General features: G+C 42.5%; 1 protein-coding gene across 2 annotated transcripts in view; it reads right to left on the reverse strand.

Moving 5' to 3' along the window:
• The window catches only part of SLC1A1 (solute carrier family 1 member 1), a 63,655-nt gene that overhangs the window by 20,580 nt on the left and 19,508 nt on the right, over positions 1–23,567 (reverse strand). The window contains exons 2-4 of one of the 2 annotated variants that reach the window (XM_079926508.1): positions 17,961–18,101; positions 1,856–1,948; positions 80–194 (exon numbers count right to left, since the gene is read on the reverse strand). In XM_079926508.1, the coding sequence (XP_079782634.1) occupies positions 80–194; positions 1,856–1,948; positions 17,961–18,101 (349 nt within the window). Of the gene's footprint in view, positions 1–79; positions 195–1,855; positions 1,949–13,311; positions 13,676–17,960; positions 18,102–23,567 lie in introns of those variants that run through there. The other variant, XM_079926509.1, reaches the window with a different exon arrangement.

Here is a 23,567-nt window from a genome sequence, read left to right on the forward strand (position 1 = left end):
AGCATTAAACCAAGTATGGGGCCCTGTGCGACCACATAGGTCGCATGCCTATGAAGCCACCTGCTGGCCAGACACTCACCTGATCAGGTCTAACATGGCATCCACTGAACTGACTTCAGGGCTGCTGCCTGTCCTGTCAATTTCATTCACTTTCTGGGTGACACCAGGCTTGATGCTCACCACCAGCACGATACCTATGACCAAAGATAGCACCCACAGAGCATTAAGAACCTCCCAGGGCACCTGACACCCCTCGTGGATCCATTTTAGAAGCAATAGGCCTGGTGGTACCGGGCAATACTGGGATGGGGACCCTGAGGTCCAGCCAAAACAACAAGCCTCAGTGGGGACCTCAGCAGTTGCCTTTATTACTTTTCCAACTAAATGAAGCAGAAAGAACTCTTCATGTGTGTTTTTAAAAAATGAAGGGGCTGCATTCCAGAACTGCTTCTGGAAACACCTGCTGATGAGAATCCGCTTTTTTTCTTTTCTTTAGCTTATGAGATCAGCCTAGGCAGGGGTTAGGGTGAGAATAATTCATTTTCCAACTCAGGGCACTCACTCAACATCTTTCTGTAACTTTTACCCACAGTTGCTGCTTATTTTTCTGAGGCTCATACAGAATAAGCCTTATCTTCCTTTCATATCACAAGCCTTCAAATATCTGGAAAGCTGTTGTGTAACCCACAAAAGGATTTGGGTTAGGAAGTGTTGTTCCGTGTGACTCTTAGGGGGTGGAATGAGGACAGGAGTTCCAAGGAGAGATAGTTCTTCTCATTGTAAAGAAGAAATGTCTAAACAGAGAGCATCTGAAAGCCCCATTTTGGCCTCTGGAGGTAATGGGTTCCTCTTGAGGTGTTCAAGCAGAGGTGGGAGGTTTTAGGAAAGACCAGGTTGTTTGACTGGAGGGGAGTGAAGAAGAAAAGGCCCCATGCCCTTTATCACTCTTCCCAAGGAGAAATGCTAGTCCAAGGGGGTGGGACTTAAGGATGCTGAATGGGTCAGTTTTGCTAATGGGAGGAGTCACTGGGCAATAGAGGGGCAATGAATGGGTGTGGTCCACTCTTCCGTCTCAGGGTTGCAGAAAATAGATAAGCCCAGCTTTGTTCTTTGCGTTGGCCTCCCTCAGGAATCTCATGAGGAGATGTAGCTTTGAGTTAAGGCGGGGTTCAGGCCCTCCTAAGTCCCCTGGCCTAATACCCCTAAAATGTCACCACATCTTCATCACCTTTTATCAGTTCATTAAAGCAGAGCTGCAAGGGTCAAACTGGCTGCAACATCTGAGTACACTCCTCTCCCCACTCCGGTCATCCTTCTTAAGATGTTACACTAGGTCCCAAAGGATGGACCATACTTTTTTCACAAAAGAGTGCCAAAGGTATAAGAGCAACCATATTCCCTCATTAGAACATTCTCCCTCTTTCAAGTGGAATTTATACTTGGCAAGACTCTGTTAGCTCTGGCTACTACATGAAATTTAATGAAATGCTGTCTTTCTGGAAATACTTTATAATTATACTCAAAGCCACTATTATAGACTAATTATCAAGTTTAAAGATTATATTAGCTCTTGGCTTCATTTCTTTCTACCTGATAAGGTAGATATGACACAGAACTGTCACCCTCTTTCTGTTTCTTACTAGAGACACTAATAAGCAGTACCACGGCTGAAATTCAGTCAGTATTATATTGTTCATATAAAATGTGCTGTGCTGACTTCAAGCCAAAAAGCTTCATAGTAGTTTGACAATTGTACTTTCTGATTTTAAAAAAGTGTGCATTTTTAAAAGCCAGCTACTTTTAACTGGAAAGTCACAATTATACAGAAAAATAAGGATCCAGAAATAAATTTTACCTAAAATTACAGCAATGACAGTGGTACAGAAATAATACACGACAGCACGTAGACCGATTTTTCCAGATATGTTGGAATCCAGTGCAGCAACACCTGAAAAGGGGGGAGAAATCAAATTATATTACTCAAAAAAATTTCCAGGACTGGTGGTGATTCAATCCTCAAGGTGTGAAAAAAAGAGCTGAGAGCTGTGTCTGCATCTGCTAGGCCTATCTCACACATTTTGTTTGAATAACTGCAATGGGCAAAAGAACCACTTCAACATTCCAAATGCAGAATTAAGAGACAGAAGCCTAGTGGGAGGCAAGTTCCCCTCTGGCTAATCCCCACTACTTTAGCCCATAGTGAGTGCTGTGTCTTTGGCTGCTCTTGGGGGTGGTCTTGAGACAGTAAAAGGAGTCCCCCCTTCTGCATCCGCTCTAAGAACTTTATCAAGATTTGTACATTCTATCACTCAACATTCTTTTGGGATTCAGTATCAAGGAAAAGTTTACCTTGAAGAACTGAGAAAGTTCTTTCATCACATAATAAAAACCATGTAACTCCTGATTGTTTCCCTTTCTGCCTTTTTTGGTCAGGAATCTGAGAGTCAACTAAAAAAATAACTTTTACATGTGATTATAATATATATGTTCATTGTAATTATCTGAAGAAAAGAAAAAACAAAGATGAAAACAAAAATCATTTCATGTCATCAGCTGTAGTCAATATTCTGGTGAATTTTATCCCCATATTTTTTTCTCAATTTTTTGTAAACATGGCTGAGATAATTTGATAGTTTTTAATCCTCTCTCTTCTAAATACTGTATTATAAGCACCTTTTCTTATTGTTACAAATTCACCCCGCAGATAATTTTAAAGGCTACATAATCTTCTGTCATGTGGCTGTACCACAGGTATTTAATCATCTACTTAATGATGGATCTTTAGACAATCTCAGGGCCAAATTCAATAATAAATCACAGTAATTTCATTATCCATCCTGGCTAGCAAATTTCCTTCTTTTCATGATTTTTAAATTGCTTTTATGTTTACAACCTTATTCTGTATGGCTTTGATTGTGAGACTCCTTACAATCCCAGTTGGAGTTGGGATATAAATAAAAATTTCCCAGGGCACAGGTAATCAAAGAGACTTAGGACCACATTGTTAGATCTAGTTTCAGATGGTCTTTGGCTGCCAGTAAAATGACTGAATGTTACCTGACTTGAAATGGTTGTGTAGAGTGCCAAGGATAGCTGTAGAGGTGGAAGGCACACATCCCTCCTTGCTAGAAACCTCTGCGTTCCATCAAAGATGCTCATATAAATGGAATCAAATGATGCATCTCTCTAACTGGACTGCTTCTACGTGGGACACGAGGCAGGTTCAGAAGCGACCAAGTCATCTTTCAGCAAACCGTCATTTGAAGGTTTCAGACTACCCTGTCCGACTTCCAAAATGAGAATCACATTTTGAATCAAACCATCACCATAGAAAGTGATTTTTGAGTCTTCAACACACGAGTTGTTCCATAACTGTTTGCAAAACCTGAAGTACAGGGTAGCAGGAAAAACGAAGAGGTTGTCATGAGACAACCCGGAGGAAAAGGTCGTAAACCTGCAGGCTATCAGCAAGCACAAGCAGCTTTTATATTCACTCCTCATGCTATAAAAGGCCTATCCATTTTTTTTAAGTGACTAGGGGATTATGCTCCTCAAATATAATCGTACATAGTTGACGTACAGGAAAAATCTGTAAGGAAGCTATCATGATGATGATGACAGAAAAAGTCATCTCTCACTCTAAACACGCCATTCCTCTGGCTGTTGATTGCTCCTTATGAAGTTAATATTTTGAGACAAGGGGCTCTGGCCTCTAGCAGTCACCCCAGGATGTTGTTAAGGGCTCATTAACCAACCTCCGGAGCAAGATTGTGCAGTTACCATATGATGGGTATACTGCAGCAGTCGCATACTAGAATAACCTGGATGATAGATCCTGTTCTCTTTCTTTGGGAAAAAGAATGTGGTAGGCTGAGCAGACTTTCTTTTCCTAATGTTAAGACAATTAAAAACAATAATTCTACAAGAAACAATAACAAAAAAAAATTAAGAGACACTGAAGGCTACAACTCAGAAACCAATGAACTATCTCATATTTAGCTTCGGTCTCTTAAAAAAGAGCAAACAATAATGCAAATATATAAGCTTGCTAAGTGTATTATTTGATTATAAAATGTTCCTATTCCATTTTTGAGCTCCATACATTATTTTGATAAACAATTATAATAATTATTCATAACAATAATGGTGGGTTAAAAAAAAGAAAATCACCAACTTAACAGCACTCCAAGTAACCGGTACAAACACCTGTATCCCTGATCTAACAGAAGATGTATTTTCAGATATATTGTCCTTTGTCAGACATCCAATTTAAGCATCTCCCAGTCCCTAAGGCGCTGACAAGTGACAGGCTCACAGGGTGGCTGCAGAACTGCTCTCAGGTATGTGTTTCATGCCCCCCCCCCCCCGCCCCGCTCAGGATTTTCTTCCAGCAGTGAAACGAATTAAAGCTATGTGGGTAATTGTTTCCAGCATATATGGATATGTCTTAATTTGTCTTAATGATTTGGTCATGGGCTGGTGCCTCTGCTTTTATTCCAGATCCCAGCTGGCAATAAAAGGCTTCATAATAATGAGATTCTTGGTGGAAATATTTTAAACAAATACAGCCTCCAAAGCAGTCAGCCAGCTCCTCTCTGCTGGAGTACAGCAACTCTCTTGTAGTTACTTTCAGGAAGAGCTTTGTTCCCCATTTCTCAAATCTACCTAGGTCCTACAGTTCTCTTGGATATATCAGAAGTGTATTCAAATCAACAGTCATACTTCCCCACCTCTCTAGAGTTACCACTCTTTCTAGCCACCACTGATTGGGGGCAGCATTTGCACTCAAATCCAGGTTCTCAACAATTTTTAACAGTGTTGAGGATGAGGGGTGGGTGACTGCCATAAAGGGAGGGAACGTATGCAGGGAAACAGCCTAATATTTGAAAACCTTTATAACAGGAACATTACTGAACTTAACATGAATATAAAATGTCTGGATGGGTGGTCTAAACACCCCACCTGCCAGTAATAATGATAATAAAAATGAAAATGTTAATAGACACTGTGTATTGAGCAATGACAGCATGTTAAGTGCATCATCTCCTTTTATGCTTACTGTATAACCCCGTGAGCTAGGCCTTATTACTCCCATTTTACAGAGAAGGCTGTGGCTCAGAAAGGCTAAGTGACATGCCAAGGTCCTACAGCTGGTGAGGGGTGGAGCTGGATCCCAACCCAGGTTTGACCCCAAGGGCCAGATCTTAACCACTATGTCATACTGGGTCTATCCACGTGCTACAAAATTCTAGACCAGCACTGCCCGTAGAACTTCCTGTGATGATAGAAATGTTCTTGGTTTGTGCTGTCCATTGCAGTAGCCCCAGCTACACATGGCTAGTGAGCACTTGCAATGTGGCTAGTGTGACCGAGGAACTGATTTTAAATTCTGCTTAATTTTAATCGCAATATAAATAGCCAGATGTGGCTAATGGCTACCATACTGGACATCAGCATAATCTCTAGACCTTACCAGAATGTCCAGCATTTAGTGGGTGCTCAGCAATGTTGAATGAATAAACTCAAGCTTAAATATGTTACAAAATTCAGTGCAGGGCTTCCCTGGTGGCACAGTGGTTAAGAATCCGCCTGCCAATGCAGGGGACACAGGCTCAAGCCCTGGTCCGGAAAGACCCCCATATGCTGCGGAGCAACTAAGCCTGTGCGCCACAACTACTGAGCCTGCAAGCCACAACTACTGAGCCCGTGTGCCACAACTACTGAAGCCCATGCGCCTAGAGCCCGTGCTCCACAACAAGAGAAGCCATTGCAATGAGAAACCCGCGCACTGCAACAAAGAGTAGCCCCCGCTCGCCGCAACTAGAGAAAGCCTGCGTGCAGAAACGAAGACCCAATGCAGCCAAAAATAAATAAATAAAAAATGTATTAAAAAAAGAAATTCAGTGCAACCTGTACCTTGATAGCACAGGGGCGGTGGAGAGGATAATGGTAAACCTGATCAGCCATCATCTCTTGGTGTGCTTTTCCATCACCATGCTGACCATAGTGCTCTAAGGCCAGAGGCTTATTCTTTTCTGGATCCTCTGTGTATTAAATAAGATGCTTTACGAATTTTGTACTCGATGCTTTCCATGTGACAGAAAAAACTGCACTTCTTATTGGTATTCCTCTCCTTACAAAGGGAGCCCATTTCAAAGATCCACTCCTGTGTAAGAGATTAGGAACTTGGCAGGTAATCTTGAAAACCACTCATACAGGGCAGTTTGGTATGGTTCCCAGAGCGGCCAACAAAAATACTTTTCACCCATAACAGACCTCCATGTGAGAACATATTTAGCATCTTAGTGTTTTTCTTTTTTTTTCATTATTGTGTGCTCCACCCCACTCGCCCCTCCTCCAGTCTTAGATATTTTTTCCTCATAGCCATCCCATGAAATTTTAATAGCACAAACTGTTCATCTGTTCACGTACTAAATGTATATAAGTGCTCTTTACATGAGAAGAGTAAGTCCCCCCTCCACCCTAGGAACCAGCTTTTGCTGCCTTGAGGCCATATTGCTCCTGTTGAGAACGTGTGGTCTAGCTCAATGGATGTTGTCCTGCAAATGGTAACTTAATCCAGACCTTGGACTCCGAAGACAGGGCTTTTCAAGTGCTCTCTTACATGTAGCTGGTGGCTACCGCAATGGACAGCAAAAATAGAGAACAATTCCATCATCACAGGAAGGTCTACTGGGCAGCGCTGGACTAGATTTTGTAGCACATGCATGGGGCTAGTATGAGACAGTGGTTGAGAATATGGCCCCCTTGATAAAGGAGAATGGGGAGCTATTTATGAGTACAGAGTTTCAGTTTGCAAGATGAAGAGTTCTGGAGATGAGTGGTGGTGATGGTTATGCAACAATGTGAATGTACTTAATGCCACTGAATTATACACTAAAAAATGGTTAAGATGGTAAATTTTAGGACTTCGCTAGCGGTCCAGTGGTTAAGACTCTGCGCTTCCAAAGCAGGGGGTGCAGGTTCGATCCCTGGTCGAGGAACTAAGATGCCATATGCCACAGGACATGGCCAAAAAAAAAGGTAAATTTTATGTTACGTGTACTTTAACCACAATTAAAAATAATTTTAAAAATTTAAAACTCTTACAGGTGAAACATCACCATAGCATGGTGGGTTTTACTCTAAAGAGCCTCCTGGATTCCTGGCTTTCAGGCCACGCCTCATGCCTGGTGAAGTCTAGAGGACCGCCTCTCCTTACGGTCCACTCCCAAAACTCAATTCTTCTGGAAGCTAACACCTGCCCTTTAGCAACTGACAAATGAGAGGGAACTGTGCGCTAATACACTGCAAAGCAGGTGCGACAGGATCTGCACAGAAATCAAAGGTAAGTGTTTGAAAGTTTATAGCAATTGAACAGAATTTTATGTCTGTTGAATGTAATAATAAAAAGTCGGGCAAGTGTTCTGTGTGTCTTTGTTTTTTATATCTTCTTCCTAGTAATTCATTTCTATTATAGTTTACAAAGATTACTGATCCATGCAGATTGGAAATTTAAAAAACTGGATCTTTCCCACCCACTTTAAAAACTGGATGCTCTGTAAAGCACTGGTGCAGAGACCTGGTACCATGGGCTTTCAGAGGAGCCAGAGGTGTCACCAGGCTGAGGTGACCAGAAGCAACTCGCAGCAGGCAGCATCAAGATGTGCCGGATTCTGACAGAGATTCTTTGCTTGGCCACACTTTAGTCAGGCTTCTGAACCTTCTCTTAGGCCCATCTGTGTACTTCCTTGCAAAATACAGTTTTAGCAAGAACCCTGCTAAGTCAGTTTAGCCAGAACCCCCTACCCTTGATATCTGATCATCCTAGACATCTGATCAGGTCTCTTAATCCTCTACCATCTCCCAGATGATGTCTGATTACTCTGGCCTGTCTTCAACATCAATCTTATTGGGTCAGTTTAGCCAGAATCCCCCTTACCCCTGATGTCTTCTCTTAATAATTATCCATCCCGTGCCCCCCACCCCCGTTGCTCCTTGGCTATAAATTCCCATTTCCATGCTCTATTCAGAGTTGAGCCCAGTCTCTCTTCTCCACTGCAAAATCTCATTGTAGTGGTCCCTACACTTGTCTTTATGGTTCTAGGTCAAGTCTGCCTTACCATCTTTAACAAGTATCACCGAATTTCTTTTCTTTAACAAGTCCAGTTACCAGTGAGTCCAGGATTGTCCTTTAAAAACAGGGATAGTTTTAAGGCTGAGCTGTGGCCTAGAAACAGAGGTAGTCCTTGGAATTTAGGGGCACCTGCTAGCTCTTTAAGAAACCACACTTGTTTTTTCACCTCCGGAGGAGGCTTGGATGAGCTGGGGTGCTGGCTCCTGACCAAAGCAGTAACAATCTACTAGAATTTTTTTATGAAAACACTGCAAAGGAAGCGTGGGCTAAACAATAGTACGTTTTAAAGATAAACAACTGAGGGCAAAAGACTCCTCTGAGAGCTCTCTGATTAAGCTACCACCCACCTGAGAACAAAATTTCATGATGATCTCTCCCCACCTTGCCATTAAGGTATCAGAATTAACTGTTACTGGAAGATTTTTGGGTCTGGCATCTGATGGTGCTTCACAATTGTGAATGGACACATCATTCAAGAAACTCATTGCACTGGGGCATCCTCTTATCCAGAGGACTCCTGTCTCTCCATCACCAGCAGAGAGGCCACCGGCACATGGAGAAACAAGTATGGGCTTCGGTGGGACCCCCTGGGATCACATCTATAAAATGGAGGGTGTTTTTTTTTTAATAAATTTATTTATTTTTGGTTGCGTTGGGTCTTTGTTGCTGTGTGCGGGCTTTCTCTAGTTGCGGCGAGTGGGGGTTACTCTTCGTTGCGTTGCGCAGGCCCCTTGTGGTGGCTTCTCTTGTTGTGGAGCATGGGCTCTAGGCACGTGGGCTTCAGTAGTTGCGGCACGCAGGCTCAGTAGTTGTGGCTCGTGGGCTCTAGAGTGCAGGCTCAGTAGTTGTGGCACCCGGGCTTAGTTCCTCCGCAGCATGTGGGGTCTTCCCGGACCAGGGCTCGAACCCGTGTCCCCTGCATTGGCAGGCGGATTTTTAACCACTGCACCACGAGGGAAGTCCCTAAAATGGAGGTTTTAAATGCCTCTACCTCGTAAAGTGTAATTGTGAGGAGCAAAGTGAACAACCCCATCTTGTACAGCTGTTGTAAGGGTCAGAAACAGTACCTATAGCACGCCTAGAACTTAAATTTTACTCAGTCAATAGCCTCCGTTATTATTGAATGAAATGATCAATATGAAATGTGTCACTGGGCACATGGAAGGCACTACACAAGTGTTAACTCGTTCGTTCCCTCACTCCTACCATAATCCTTCTGTATTCCTTCATCACATGGCCACTAAAGAGATCTTTTTAAAACATAAATCAGGCCACTTCACATGCAGGTATAAGCCTCTCGTTGCACTTAAGGTAAAATAGAAAACCTACGTATGGCTGCCTGCCCCCAGGCACCTCTTCCCAGGCTCTGGTGCCCAGGCAGCAGAAGGTTCCAGAATGGAGCCCGAGACTCTGCGTCAGTCCTAGGTGCTGCCCTTATGATCTGTGTAATCTTGGAAAATTGGCTGAATCTCTCTTCAATCTCCTGTTTCCTCATCTCTGAAGATAGAGAGGTAAGGTCCTACTTACTTTCATTGGGTTGCCATGAGGATAAAGAAGTAAGTTCATTCCCCAGAGAAAACAAGGCTGGCTATGCTCTCACTCTGTTGATTCAGGGGGGCCTGAATTAATACTCCTGGGATGTTAAAAGGGGGAAAGAGAAAAGGCAGAGGGGAGCATGCAAAATATATTTCTGTGCACGCTTCACTTATGACATCTATTTTCCTTAGAGACATTAATACAAAGAACTGCCTTGAAATAGGTTCTATCACCTCCCAGACTATTCTTTGAAGTTAAAAAAAAAAAATGGTCCCCAGCAAATGAACTAAAGGCTCTCACTTGCAGCCTTTCTCAGCAGGTCCACATTTGATGTTCAAAACATCTGTCAAGAAGCAATGGGCTGGTCTCCTGGTTCTTCAGCAATCCAGGTGCTGTTTTAACTTTTTTTTTTTTTTAATATCATAGAGGACAGTGGTATTTGTAGTTGGGCCAATTTTTCAGAAGATTCAATGAGCTTTTATAGGAGGCTTCTTGTTCAATAAGCATTAAACACACCTCAGAGGATCTAAGGAGCTCAGCCGCTCTCTTCAAAGTCCGTGCTTTGACATCAGGATAACTAACAGCTCAGTGAGACTTTTTTGGCTTTCTACCGCAAGCTAATTATTACCGAGCTCTCTCTTTGCTTCTCCTTACCTTACAAAGCTGGTAGCTCAGGCATCTGGGTAGAGGCTGTTTGTATGCTGAGGAACTTAACACTGCTGGCAGAGCAAGCCTTTTCCTATTATTTTCATTTCCAGAATGAACGCACTGTGTGAACTCACCTGTGTGGGCTTGATTCTAATATTGACCCTGTAGCTACTGATGCCAACGTTGGGACTGTCTAGAAACCTCTGATAGTATCAGACAAAAAAGAGTAAGTTAAGAAATTATATAGCTCTTCCAGGGCACTATGACATAGTATTATCATTATCCCTATTTTACAGTTGAGGACGCGTTAAGTAAATTGTTCAAGGTTTCACAGCTAGTAATGGCAGAGCCAGGATGCAAACCCAGGCAGTCTGGCTCTTAACCAGTAGACTCTCCTGTTCCTCTGTGATTGATACTGACAAAGATTCTTTGCTTGACCACACTTTAGTCAGGCTCCTGAACCTTCTCCTAGGCCTAACTGTGGACTTCACTGTAAAATCTAGTTTTAGCAAGAACCCTGCTAAATCAGTTTAACCAGAGCCCCCATACCTCAATATCTGATCACTCTCTATATCTAATCATGTTCCTCATTCTCCACCACCCCTCAGGGGATATCTGATTAACCTGGCCTGTCTCCAGCAAGAATCCTGTTAGAGGTCAGTTTAGGCAGAATACCGCTTACCTCCGACGTTTCCTCACAGTAACCTTCCATCCACTGTTCTCACTACTCAGTTTCTTGGCTATCAACTCCCAGTGGCTCATGTTGTATTCATTTGGAGTTGAACCCACTCTCTTTCCTCCACTGCAAAATCCCATTGCAGTGGTACCTCTACCTACCATGATGGAATAAAGTCTGCCTTACCATTTTGGACTGTCACTGAATTTTCTTTTAAACAATACTTCCTCGCTTGTTCAGGGTGTTCCTTTGGAGATAATGACACAGGTGGGAGTCACTGCTCTAAATTGCTTCGCATGCCTATAGGCTCACGTCGACCTCCCAGGAAGGCGCACAAATCACATGAAGCCATGCCCTCAGCCTGCCATTCTCATGCCTCCTCCCCAGGTTTGCAGCATTCCAGTCCAAGTCTCACTGTCCTCCCAAGATGCCATGCCTTCTGCTATTTTCTTCTGCCTGGAATGCCTGCCTCACTTCATCTGATTCCTATCTCTTCTTCAAAACTCCACCCAATGTCCCTTCCCCGTCCTCAGTCCCACAAAGCACTATCACACAGCATTGCAATGTAGTTTCCCTTTCTTGAGGGACAGGACTTCTCTTTATATCTTGTATGCCCAGCACAGAGCCTGGGACATTGAAGATGAAATGAATGAATGAATGAATGTCGTTTCCCAGATCCATGCACTCCACAAAGGAGGTTCCTTAGAATCCTCGCATGATTTCTCACTCATTTTTTCTATTTTTTTAACAGGAGAAAAGTATACACATTTATTTAACACAAGTTTTACAGGACATGGAAGCCCTCATAAAGAATGAAGTCCCAAAGAAATGGCAAAACCTACTTGCTTTCACATTAGGTTGACAAAGAGAGGCAATTGAGGCAGTTGTGGAAAAATGACTCAAGTATATGAGGCTCACTCCTTTTTTTTTTTTTTTTTTTTTTTTTAAGAAACAAAACCAGGTTAACTCAGTTGAACAGAGCTGTGAACCAGTCTAGCAGCACTGGTTTAGGCAAAAGGAAAGCTCATTCAGGGTGGACTCTCTGGGTTTCACTATGTCAGAGACTGAAGCAGGGAATACTCTTCCTGCTTTTCTCTTTATTACTGTGGCCAGTGGCACATTCATTATGGGAACTCCATTCCTTATGTATACAAGGTACCCCTTCCTTCTTTGGAGAAAACACATTGTAGAAACTCAGTTAATATAATAAGTCCTCTGGCTTCAATAACTGTGTTCTAATACGACAAAAGTTTCTTGTTGGTCTTAGGGGAGTGTTTAATTCACATGTGCAAAGCTCTTTAGGCCATCTTATTTTCTTGGTTCCCAAACAAATCTGGGAAAAGAGAAAGGAGGCACTTCTTGAAATGCAGGCAGAGTCCAGTGGTTCCAGATGGTGCAAATGAGGTAAGATGTTCATTCTCAGTCTGTGTGATTTTAAGCTCCAGCAGTAAGTTTTAAATTTATAATCCATCTTGAAGTGGCAATTTTCGTAGAGACTAAACTCTATAAAAAAGCCACCAATGTTTCAAGAAAAGCATGCATACTTTCCCCCATAGATGAAGCTGATATTGGATGCTCTTAGTTACCTAATAGCAAGCTGTACAGCCAAGTGATATGTGAGTCTTCAACTCTTATACTTTCTGGCCAACACGGGGACTCATGGACTTGCGTGGCTAGCAGAAGACCTGGGATCCATGACCAGGTGGATGGTAGGAACTTCAGCCTCTCACAGGGTTAGTTTGTTTTCACACAGTTAACCAGTGTTTTCTGAATTAAACTGAACCTGTTTCAGGGAGGCACATGCCATGATTCTTTCCACTGGAGGGTGTGGGACAGCTTCCCGGTACACAGCCGATTATGAGTAAATGAATTCGTATCCTTAAAAAAAATGCCCTCCCCAGCCTAGATGATCCCAGTATGTCACCACCTGCAAAGTCTGAATTTAAAAATAGGGATCTTGGGCTTCCCTGGTGGCACAGTGGTTAAGAATCCGCCTGCCAGTGCAGGAGACACTGGTTCAAGCCCTAGTCTGGGAAGATCCCACATGCTGCAGAGCAGCTAAGCCTGTGCGCCACAATTACTGAGCCTGCGCTCTAGAGCCTGCGAGCCACAACTACTGAGCCCACGCGCCTAGAGCCCGTGCTCCGCAACAAGAGAAGCCACCGCAGTAAGCCTGTGCACTGCAATGAAGAGTAGCCCCCACTCACCGCAACTAGAGAAAGCCCTTGCGTGGCAACAAGGACCCAACGCAGACAAAAATAAAATAAATTTTAAAAAATATTAAACAAAAATAAAAATAGGAGTCTCCAAATACCTTGATACTTCACTTTATCTGCTCCATCCTTCATTCTTGTGTGTCTTCACTTCTTATGAGTAGTATTTGCTTGGTGTGTTGGTTTGTCACTCAGATTCCATCCCAATTAGACTGTATCTTGAGAGTTAGAATCTAGTCTTAAATTTATCTCGCCAGAGGTCAGCTGCCAGCTGGTCTCCTATGATTTTTGTAAATAAACATTTTATTGGCAACGCAGCCAGGCCCAATCACTTACATATTACTGACTGCTGCCCTTCTGTGATAACCAGTTGGATAGTTGGGTAGGGACAGTATGGCTCAAAAGCCTAAAATATTCACTATCTGGCCCTTTACAATAAAAGCTTCCAGATCCCTGCTTGAAAGAAAACCTACTCACACATATATTCTAATAAATACTGTTTATATCTAAGCCTTAATAAATACTGGCTGTTGCTTCATAAATACTGTTTAAATCAAAGCCTTCGTTAAACCAGTAATGGAAAACCTTTGCCCCTGGAGGTGAGATCAGATGGTTGTCATTGCAGCTTCTGCATCAGGGGAGTAAGACAGCATTCTGGAAAGATGCTCAGGGAATTTCTTGGAGCAGGCGCCAAGGAGCTGCTCCATTCCTGTGCTGGAGGCTCCAGGCATTATAATTTGTATATCAAAGAAAATGTGACCTGAATTTAAACTCATTGGCTGATAAGAATGGGCCAGGATTTTCCAGAGCCACAATTCTCAGGCATGGCCAAAAGCCATTTCCCCTGCTATTTCCCTGGTGGTGTGATATAAATACAGCTTACAGACCCTAATGTTAACAGAGCCTAAGCACTGATATTCTGCACATGGCACGAGTGTGTCCCTCAGGATGTAAATTAAGGGTAGGATTCTGTTGGTGCCCACACTATCCGCCTCTGAAAATGCCTTGAGATTATGTCTATTGTGCCTCCTCTCTCTCTTTTCTTTTTAATTAATTTATTTTATTTTATTTTTTAGTTTTGGCTGCATTGCATCTTCGTTGCTGTGTGCCGGCTTTCTCTAGTTGCAGCAAGCGGGGGGCTACTCTTCTTTGCTGTGTGCAGGCTTCTCATTGCGGTGGTTTCTCTTGTTGGGGAGCACAGGCTCTAGGTGCATGGGCTTCGGTAGTTGTGGCACATGGGCTCAGTAGTTGTGGTTTGCGGGCTCTAGAGCACAGGCTCAGTAGTTGTGGCGCACTGGCTTAGTTGCTCCGTGGCATGTGGGATCTTCCTGGACCAGGGCTCGAACCCATGTCCCCTGCATTGGCAGGTGGATTCTTAATCACTGTGCCACCAGAGAAGTCCTTCTTTTTTCTGTTTTAAAGCAAATTCCAGACATTATGTCATTTCATCCCTACATAATTCCACACACTTTTGATAAAAGAGCATTTTCTTACGTAACTAAATGCCATTATCACCGCTAACAAAATTATCAACAATTTCTTGATACCATCTCATAACCATTGTATATTCAAATTTCCCTGATTAATGTGACATCTGATCCTCATCATCACATAAAGAGATATTCTTCCTGTTAAAACAGCTATAAAGTAAGTAGTTTTACATCAGCAGAGGCTTTGATGGCAGAGGATTTTTTCCTACGTGTTATGCAAGATTATGCATAAGCACAGATCATTAGTCTTAGGTCTCAGTTTTGCTTGTCTCTACCACTAATTTATGTATCCTTAGGGCACTCACTCAACTCTCTCCCACTTCCAACATGTATTCTCCTTTGTCCTAATAAATGTATAAAATAAGCTCTTGACCTGCTGGATTTATAAAGGCTTTCAAAACTTGAAAACTGTTCTTCCTGTGTATTTTCCATAGCCACCTTCTGCTTTACTCTCCTGGTTCTGTGCTGGGTGGGGAGGCTGAGGACCACTGCAGGGTTTGGGGGAAGGACCACACACCAGGTGAAGGTGGTGCTGAGCTGCAGGAACAGGGAGCAGAGCTGGGGAGGAGAGTGGGAGGGAAACTACCAGAGGGAAGGCTGGAGGAGCACAGAGCAGAATCCATCCTACTTTCTTCCTCTGGAAGGAAGGAAGGAAGGGAGGGAGGGAGGGAGAGAGGGAGGGAAGGAGGGAGGGAGGGAGGGAAGGGAGAGAGAGAGAGGAAGGAAGGGAAGGAAGAAAGAAAATACAAAACAAAACTAACGTGTGTTTGCCTTGAAAATGCAAAGAAAGCTCAGTGAATCACTTTTTCTTAGTATCAGGATCTAATCATTGTTAGCCATTTGGTTTTGATCCCAACTCTTAAAATGTATATACATTTTAATAAAATTTGGATTGTACACAATATCTTGTTGTTTAATTTGTTTTATCCTTCTACTTTATATTGTATCAGGAACATTTCCACCTTCATTAACTATGTTTCCAAAACAAAGTGTTTAATAGTTGCATAGAATCCTAACTTACAGGTATAACATACATTTAGACAGCTTATAATTTATCACCATTATTAAAAAAATGTTACCATGAACATCCTTGTACCTAAATCTTTGAACATATCTCTGGTTATTTCTTTGCGGTAAATTCATCAAAGTAGAAATACTACGTGGAAAGGTCAGAACGTGCTCCAAACTGCCCCCAGAAAGTTTGTTCCAATTATACAGTAACTGAAAGTGAATGAATGAGCCCATTTCCCCATAACCTTGCCTTCATATTGTTATTATTTTTTCCTTTTAATCTGACAATTTAAAACACAAATATAGCATCATCGTTTCCATTCTGCTTTGTTCATGTCCCTTGAATCTTTGATCATTTTATCACTTTATGTCAAAAGAATGGGTAGTTGTTCTGCTTTCTAACTCCTGTTTAACTGCTGGGGATTTGGTGAAGGAAAATTGTAGAAATTTCCAGACCTGTGCTACACCTTCAAAAAGCAGCTAGGCTATGTGAATGGAATGCTGAGGGTTGCAAGGCTGAGCTAGCACCCAAAACAGCCAGACTGCAAAAATCTCACTAGTTATTGAATACCAAGAGCAGTATATATTTTCAAACATCCTACAACTAGTCTATAGACGTAAGTATCAATCACTAAGTAGTTTATGAACTTCGTGCAATCGCATGTAAAATACAGTATATATGTACAATTGTGAACACTTTTCTTGGGAGAGAGTCCAAAGCTTTCATCATGTTCTCAAAGGAGCCTAAGAAGAGATTAAGACTCTTCAATATGGAGAAAATTCTAAGGGGTTGTAATGGCAGTGTCTACAGGGAAAGGCAGGTAATGTAAATGAGTGAAGTAGATGAGGTATTAGGCAATAGGGAGTGGTGGGGACTGTGGCATCCTCAAATGCATTTGCTCCAAGTAAACAGAGTAGCTGTTTCTCAGCTCCAAACCACTGTTGGTGTGTGGGAACATGGCTCCAATGTTTCCTGATCTTATTTTTTTTTCAGAGGAAGCCAGAAATCTGGATGCTTACATGAAGTCTTCCAAATTTTAAATGCTTACAATCACTTCTACAAATAAACAAACATTATATGGTACAAATGACTGGTCTGCTGATTTGGCCCTCTGGCTGCAGGGCCTAAAAGAAGCCAGTCATTTCAAAACATAATTATACTCTCTTTAGGTTTGTAATAGGCCAAGAACACCCAAGGGACTCTAGTCTGATTGGAGTTTGGCACTTCAAAAGGTCAATGGCCAAATCCACAGCTCAAGCAATGCATTGCTGAATGCAGAAGATCCTGACACCCACCCTCCCTTAACCCAGCCAATGTCCAGTACTCTACATAGATCAGTCCTAGGTCTCTTTAGTGGCAGCAGAGAAAAATGTTCTAGAAGAGGCCGTGTCGAGAACTCTAATTGCCTGGTTGTATAAAACCATGATTTTCAAGCTGGCAACACTAGTGATTGCCACATTTTACCTACTGCCAGAATGAAGATAAGGACAAGAAACTATGAATGCACAGAGAAGCTTACCATACCCAGACAAATGACATTTTTGTAAGCCAAATTAATCTCTATCTACATCAAGGCGCTTGTTCTTTAAAGAGACCCTGCAATATAATGATCTATAAGGAAAAAATCATTTCCAAATTCAACTGCATCACAAGTTCAGATTTAAGAAAACCAGGTTTTTAAAATATGGTGCCAAGCCATCATTAAACCTTTTCCACAGCATGTGACTGCTGGTCCCCTGGGCAAATTTCCAAGGCAAGTATGTAGCAAGTTCTGAGTTCTGTGGAGAAGTGGATGTGAGTGAGAAGAGGGGACAGAGGACTCTGCAGGCTGCCGCTGACAGGGTAGGGGGCAGGATACAGCTGAGAAACAAACGAGTAAACTACTGAAAACATGATCAAGACTGACAACCACATTTTCCCTGAGGACACTGGCTGACATCTCATTGACCAAATATGCCTTTTTTTTTCCTTCCTCATAAGACATTATACGGCTGGTCAAATGAAGATCTGAGCTGCGGTGGACAGTGCTACAGGCAGAGCAATGCCACAAAGCAATGCCACTTTGTGAATAATGAAATATTTCACTCAAGCAAATATACACTTTCCAAGTGAGGGGTGTTTTGTGTGTCTGTGTTTGTGTGTGATGCATCAAGTGCATTTTGACTTTTTCCATAATAAGAAAAGAACAACTCAGGTGATGGGATGGCTCCTTAAATAATCATGGAGAATGTCAGTTTTCTCAAGGTACCTGTAATCATGCTGGATAGAATTAATGGTAAAACGATGAGTTTCAGCATTCTCATTAGAATTTCTCCAGGAAAGGAAAAGTAGAATTTCTCCAGGTTGGAGAGCTTGCTGTATTCTCGAACCAAAACGCCTATGGCAATCCCTAAGAAAAACAAGAATTGGAAAGAAGAAAGGAACAACATTGAGTTCTTCTGTATAAATTTCTACGGAAAAATACCACCCCCAGTGCAAATTTTAGTGGCAAGAAAAACAATTTTGATGATCTCCCATGAGTCTGTAAATGTTAAGACTTAAAAAACAAATCACATTTTAAAAGGTAAAGAGTACAAGTACACGTTATTCAGCAAATCTGGAAAAAGTATAGTTCGTGTGAAAGCTTTTGTTTTCATTTCTTTTCTTCCCCTTCAATTATATTTATTATCATGACAAAACATCTAAGAATACTGTGAGAAGGAAAAAAAAGTTCATCTTCGTCAACCCAATATAACTATTGTTTTTACACACCACTTTTATTCTGTCTACCTATAGATATTTTACATATTTTATAGTTTACATATCAGTTTGTATTTTTCTCATATTCTTTTAATAATAATTTTAGAAATACTCTTCTCTTTTTTAATTGAAGTATAGTTGATTTACAATGTTGTGTTAGTTTCAGGTGTACAGCACAGTGATTCAGTTATATATATATATATATATATATATATATTTTTTTTTTTTTTCAGATTCTTTTTTTCCCTTATAGATTATTAGAAGACATTGAGTATAGTTCCCTGTGCTATACCGTAGGTCATTGTTGGTTATCTATTTTATATATAGCAAGGAAATGTTCCATATCAAGAAACATACATTCTCTGAAAGCTTGCCTTAATGTTAATATGAACTTCTTCACTTGTGATGACTCTGACAACTAAAAATCACAAATTCTATCAATAAATATTTCTTCTTTATCCTCTTCCAAATGGTTCTAATAACATCTAATTGGCTTACTCCCCCCCATCCCCAGGAATCCTCGCTCCCTACTACCTTTTATTAACCGAGAAAGAAATTGGGTTGGGATGACTCACACATCTTTTTTTTCTTCATCAACCTCTGATGGATGACATGCTAATTGGGAGTAAAATGACTAGAGGACAGGAAGATTCAAGGAGGATATCACTGGATATGTTAATTCACAAATTCAAATAGCTAGTATGTGAAAACTTAGAGTTATTTGGGTACAGTTAAGAATGCTAGGGCAAATGAAAAGAGATGTGAATTATAATCAATACTAGAGTTTTCATTTCAATTCTGGTATACTTCTCATGCCCACTAGTAGACCAAATAGATGAACCACATAAGATACATTTGTGTAGTAACCTTATCTTTAGCTTCCTTTTATTTTCCTGCATTAGCAGGTGGATTCTTAACCACTGCGCCACCAGGGAAGCCTTGGATATGGGTTTTTATGGGAGACATAAAAGTCACCAAGAGGAATCATTTAAAAGCAATCAAAGGTGACAAGCACAATGAATAGGTTACTATATTTAGTAATGAAAGCTTGACAGAAAGCTTTTTTGTGGCTCAAGGGCTTAGTTGCTCCGTGGCATGTGGGATCTTCCCCGACCAGGGCTTGAACCCATGTCGCCTGCATTGGCAGGCGGATTCTTAACCACTGCACACCACCAGGGAAGTCCACCATCCTTAATTATAGAGTTGAAATATATTTTAATGATTTTTCACAGTTTACAGCAAAGGTTGTAAATGTCCAAGGCCAGAAGTCCGGGCAGAAGTGTGAGAAACAGGCCTGAGGGGCCTGTGGTGGTCCTGACAGCTCCAGCCAAGCAGTGTCACATGGAAGTGAGGGTCCAGGGTGGCCTCATCTTCTGAATTTTTTACAGAGAAACTAAGAATCTGGGTCACTGTGTGAAACCACTCAATTTTTAAATGTTAATGAAAGCTTAAAAACAATTGTTAAGCTCTGTGAGGTCACACTAAATACTTCTGCAAGCCAACTTCCTGTTGAGCTGTCATCTTTTATTCTGGTTTTCCCACTGAAGACAGTATAGGAACATGATAAAACACAAGAGGGAAAGCTGCTGTGTTCAAAAGAAAGCAAACACCACAGGGACCAGGAAATGATCATGATGACCTCATACAGCCTCCCATGTTCTTGAGTGAATCCTGCAAGTGTTATCTAACTTCTTGCACGTAACACAGGAAGAGAGGCCAAAGAGAGGATGCTGCCCCTGCCATCAAGAGCCTACATTCTAGAAGGCAGGACAGGACATGCACAATAATGATAGTCAGAAGCGCTTGCGAGTCTACAGAGGACGCCACCCCAGAGTTTGTAGGAATTCAAGACTTTCTTGAAATTCCCATTAGGCTAGATTAAGAAAGGGAGAGGTTCCGATGCACCTTCCATAATAGAATAGGAATTCAAAAGGCAGGTATTATTGAAGAAGAAGGAAAGTGGGAGAAACAGCCAAAGACAGAGGAGTCAGGGGAAGAAGAAACACTCATCAAGTGCCTCTGTCCTAAGCACCTTTACAGTCATCTAACCTAACAAGCCTTTATTCTACAATGTACAGTTGTCCCTGCATTACTTAACCACAGGGGAGTGATTCCAGGAGCCCCTGCATATACCAAAATCCAAGGATGCTCAAGTACCTTATATAAAATCATGTAGCACAATGAATACGTACAAGAAAGGTTAGAAAACTTGCCCATGGTCACATGGCCAGCCTTGAGACCAGGTCTGTCAGACCCCAAAGTGCAGCTCCTTCCATGAAGAGGTTACAAGGATGTGTTTGGCCAGTGGTTTGGCTGGTGCTCGAGGCGTGGTTTAGAGAACTGAGACAGAAACCCAAGTTGGGGCACACAATGAAAGGCCTAGAATGCCAGCGAGGAGAATTTATACTTCCCTAAGCGTAGGTCCCTTCCGATAACTGGGTCATTGTGCAGATTAAACAAGAGAAACCATGTGTTACACTATAACGTAATATACCAAGATTAGCTATTAGTAGAGATAACGAGAAGCCATTGAACATGTTTGCATAGGGGTGGGCCTGGATTGGAGATAAAGCTGGCTGAGGTATGTAGGGGCTGAGATACGTAGAAAACTGTCCAAATGTTCAGGCCATTCAGGGTAGGTGTACAGTGGTGTCTTTAGAAGGCTGCCTGGGGTGAAGGGCTCAGCTCTGAAGTCAGACACATCTGATTTGGAACCTGGCTCTTTTGTGGAATCGCAAGTCACTTCCTTTTTCCTTGTGGCAACTCCAAAGAGGAACCAGGCTAGCCCTAGTACCAGAGCGGTTCTCTAAAAGGATCTGGAACTGAAGGCCAGTCACAGGGACGTGGCTTGAATTCAGAAAAAACATTTTTAGGTGGCTGAAGAGAAGTGACTTTCCTAACAACTTGCTCAAGTAATCTTTCAGTTCAGGGAAAACACCTGACTGGAAGGAGGGAGGAGGATCTAATTCCTTGCCCCATACTGAAAATGTACAGGAAAGAAGCAATCAGAATGCTGTGCTTCCTGCACGCACCGCCTGGCCTTCCAGGAAGCGCAGGAGATTCTGACAGTAGCAGCCTGGTGGGAGAGGGGGAGAGGATGCTCAACGTGGGTCCAAGAGTCCATTCTGGCTGAAAAGATAACTCTTTGCCAAGAGGATGCTAGGACCCAGAGAAAGAATTCTCAGACTGCAACATCCTACGAGTGAAACCGGATGGATGTCTGGAGGAACCTAGCCAGGCTGAGTAAGCTCTCCATCTCCCCACCTCTGGACATTCCCCTCCACACTGATACTGGTGTTTGCCAAGGAGTTTGTATTCTGACCTCTTCATGGGCTGTCCACTCTCCTAGGGTAATCTTATCTGCTCTTATAGATTCAGTTTCCACTTCTATCTCCTGCCTCATTCTGTCTCCCAAGTTCCAGGTCTTCAGGCAATCTCTACCTAGATATATATAACTCAACATGGGACCCAACATACTAAAAATAAACCTATCTTTCCTTCTCCCAGAAGACTTCTGACTTTTCCTCCTGGGTTAGCTGGTGGTTTTAAAATAGGTCCACACATTATTTGACACTCTTCCCATCAGGAGATGGAGTCTCTGTCCCCTTCCCTTAAACCTGGGTAGGTCTTTGTAATGACCTTAATAAAGAAAATATAGCAGAAATGAGCCTGCATGGAGTCTGAGGCTAGCTTAGAAAAGGGGTGGCTTTTGATGGTTTCTCTTCTTGGGACACTCACTTTGAAGCCCTGAGGTACCATGTAAAAAGTCCAGCTACCCTGAAGCTGCCCTGCTGGAGAGACCACATGGGAGAGCGAGTGAGTGAGTGAGTGAGTGAGTGACAGAGAGAGAGAACAGCTGTCTGAGTCTTCCAGGCAGTAAACATGTGAGTGATGGCCCTTCAGTTGACTCCAGCCCAGCCACCATATCCCTGCAATCACAAAAGTGACCTCAAGTAAGAATTGTTTAGCTGAGCCCAAATAATTCTCAGAACGACGAGGGATAATAATATGATTGCTATTTTAATCCACTAACTTTGGAAGTAATTAGTTACACAGAAATAGATACCTGGGAGTTCCCTGGTGGTGCAGTGGCTAAGACTCCGAGCTCCCAATGCAGGGGACCCGGGTTCGATCCCTGGTCAGGGAACTAGGTCCCACATGCATGCTGCAACTAAGAGTTCGCATTCCACAACCAAGGAGGTTCCCTGCCGCAACTAAGATCCAGCGCAACCAAATTAATTAATTGGCTTATTAATTTAAAAAAAGAAATAGATACCTGGAAGAGTTCCCTATCTTCCTAAATTGTGTTGTAACTGCAGACATTTTTTGAGGGCTGTGTAGACTATGGTCAGGTACTGTTCTAAGCAAAATTAACTCTGACTGATCTTCACAACTCTGTGAGGTGACTTCATTTTCAGGTGAGAGACTGAGGCACAAGGAAGTAAAGTAGCTTGCCCAAGGTCCGCAGGAAATAAGTGACACAGCTGAGATACCGAAGCAGTCTGGGTCTAAAGTGGTACACTTTGGGGACATTCTAGACGACTCTGCATCCCATCCCAGGCCCACATTGAACAGCCACCAAGTTCTGCTGATTCTACTGTCTAAACAACTCTCCAATCTGTCTCTCTCCCTTCCATCCTCACTGCCACCACCTTGGTTCAGGTCGGCCTCATTTGTCACCAAGACTATTTCATCAACTTCCTAATACTCTCTCTGCTTCTGGTCTTGCCTCTTCCAATGCATCCTCCAAATCAAAGCCAGAACGATCTTTCCGAGATGCAAATCTGGCTGAGTTACTTTCCTGCTTAAAGCCCTTTCAATGGTTTCCCATCACGGGGTGGCATGCAAGCTCCTTGGTCCGCCCTACCCCCAGCCCCACCCCAGTGCCCAGGTCTCTGAGCCTGTGCACATAGGCCCTCTGCTTTCTGACTTTACTTGTTTACCATTTCAGCTACTTCAAAACTCAGCTCAAGGGACTTCCCTGGTGGCGCAGTGGTTAAAAATCCACCTGCCAATGCAGGGGACACAGGTTCGAGCCCTGGTCTGTGAAGATCCCACATGCTGCAGAGCAACTAAGCCCGTGCACCACAACTACTGAGCCTGCGCTCTAGAGCCT

This window comes from Stenella coeruleoalba (genome assembly GCF_951394435.1).
Source record: "Stenella coeruleoalba genome assembly, chromosome: 7".
NCBI classification, from domain to species: Eukaryota; Metazoa; Chordata; class Mammalia; order Artiodactyla; family Delphinidae; genus Stenella; species Stenella coeruleoalba.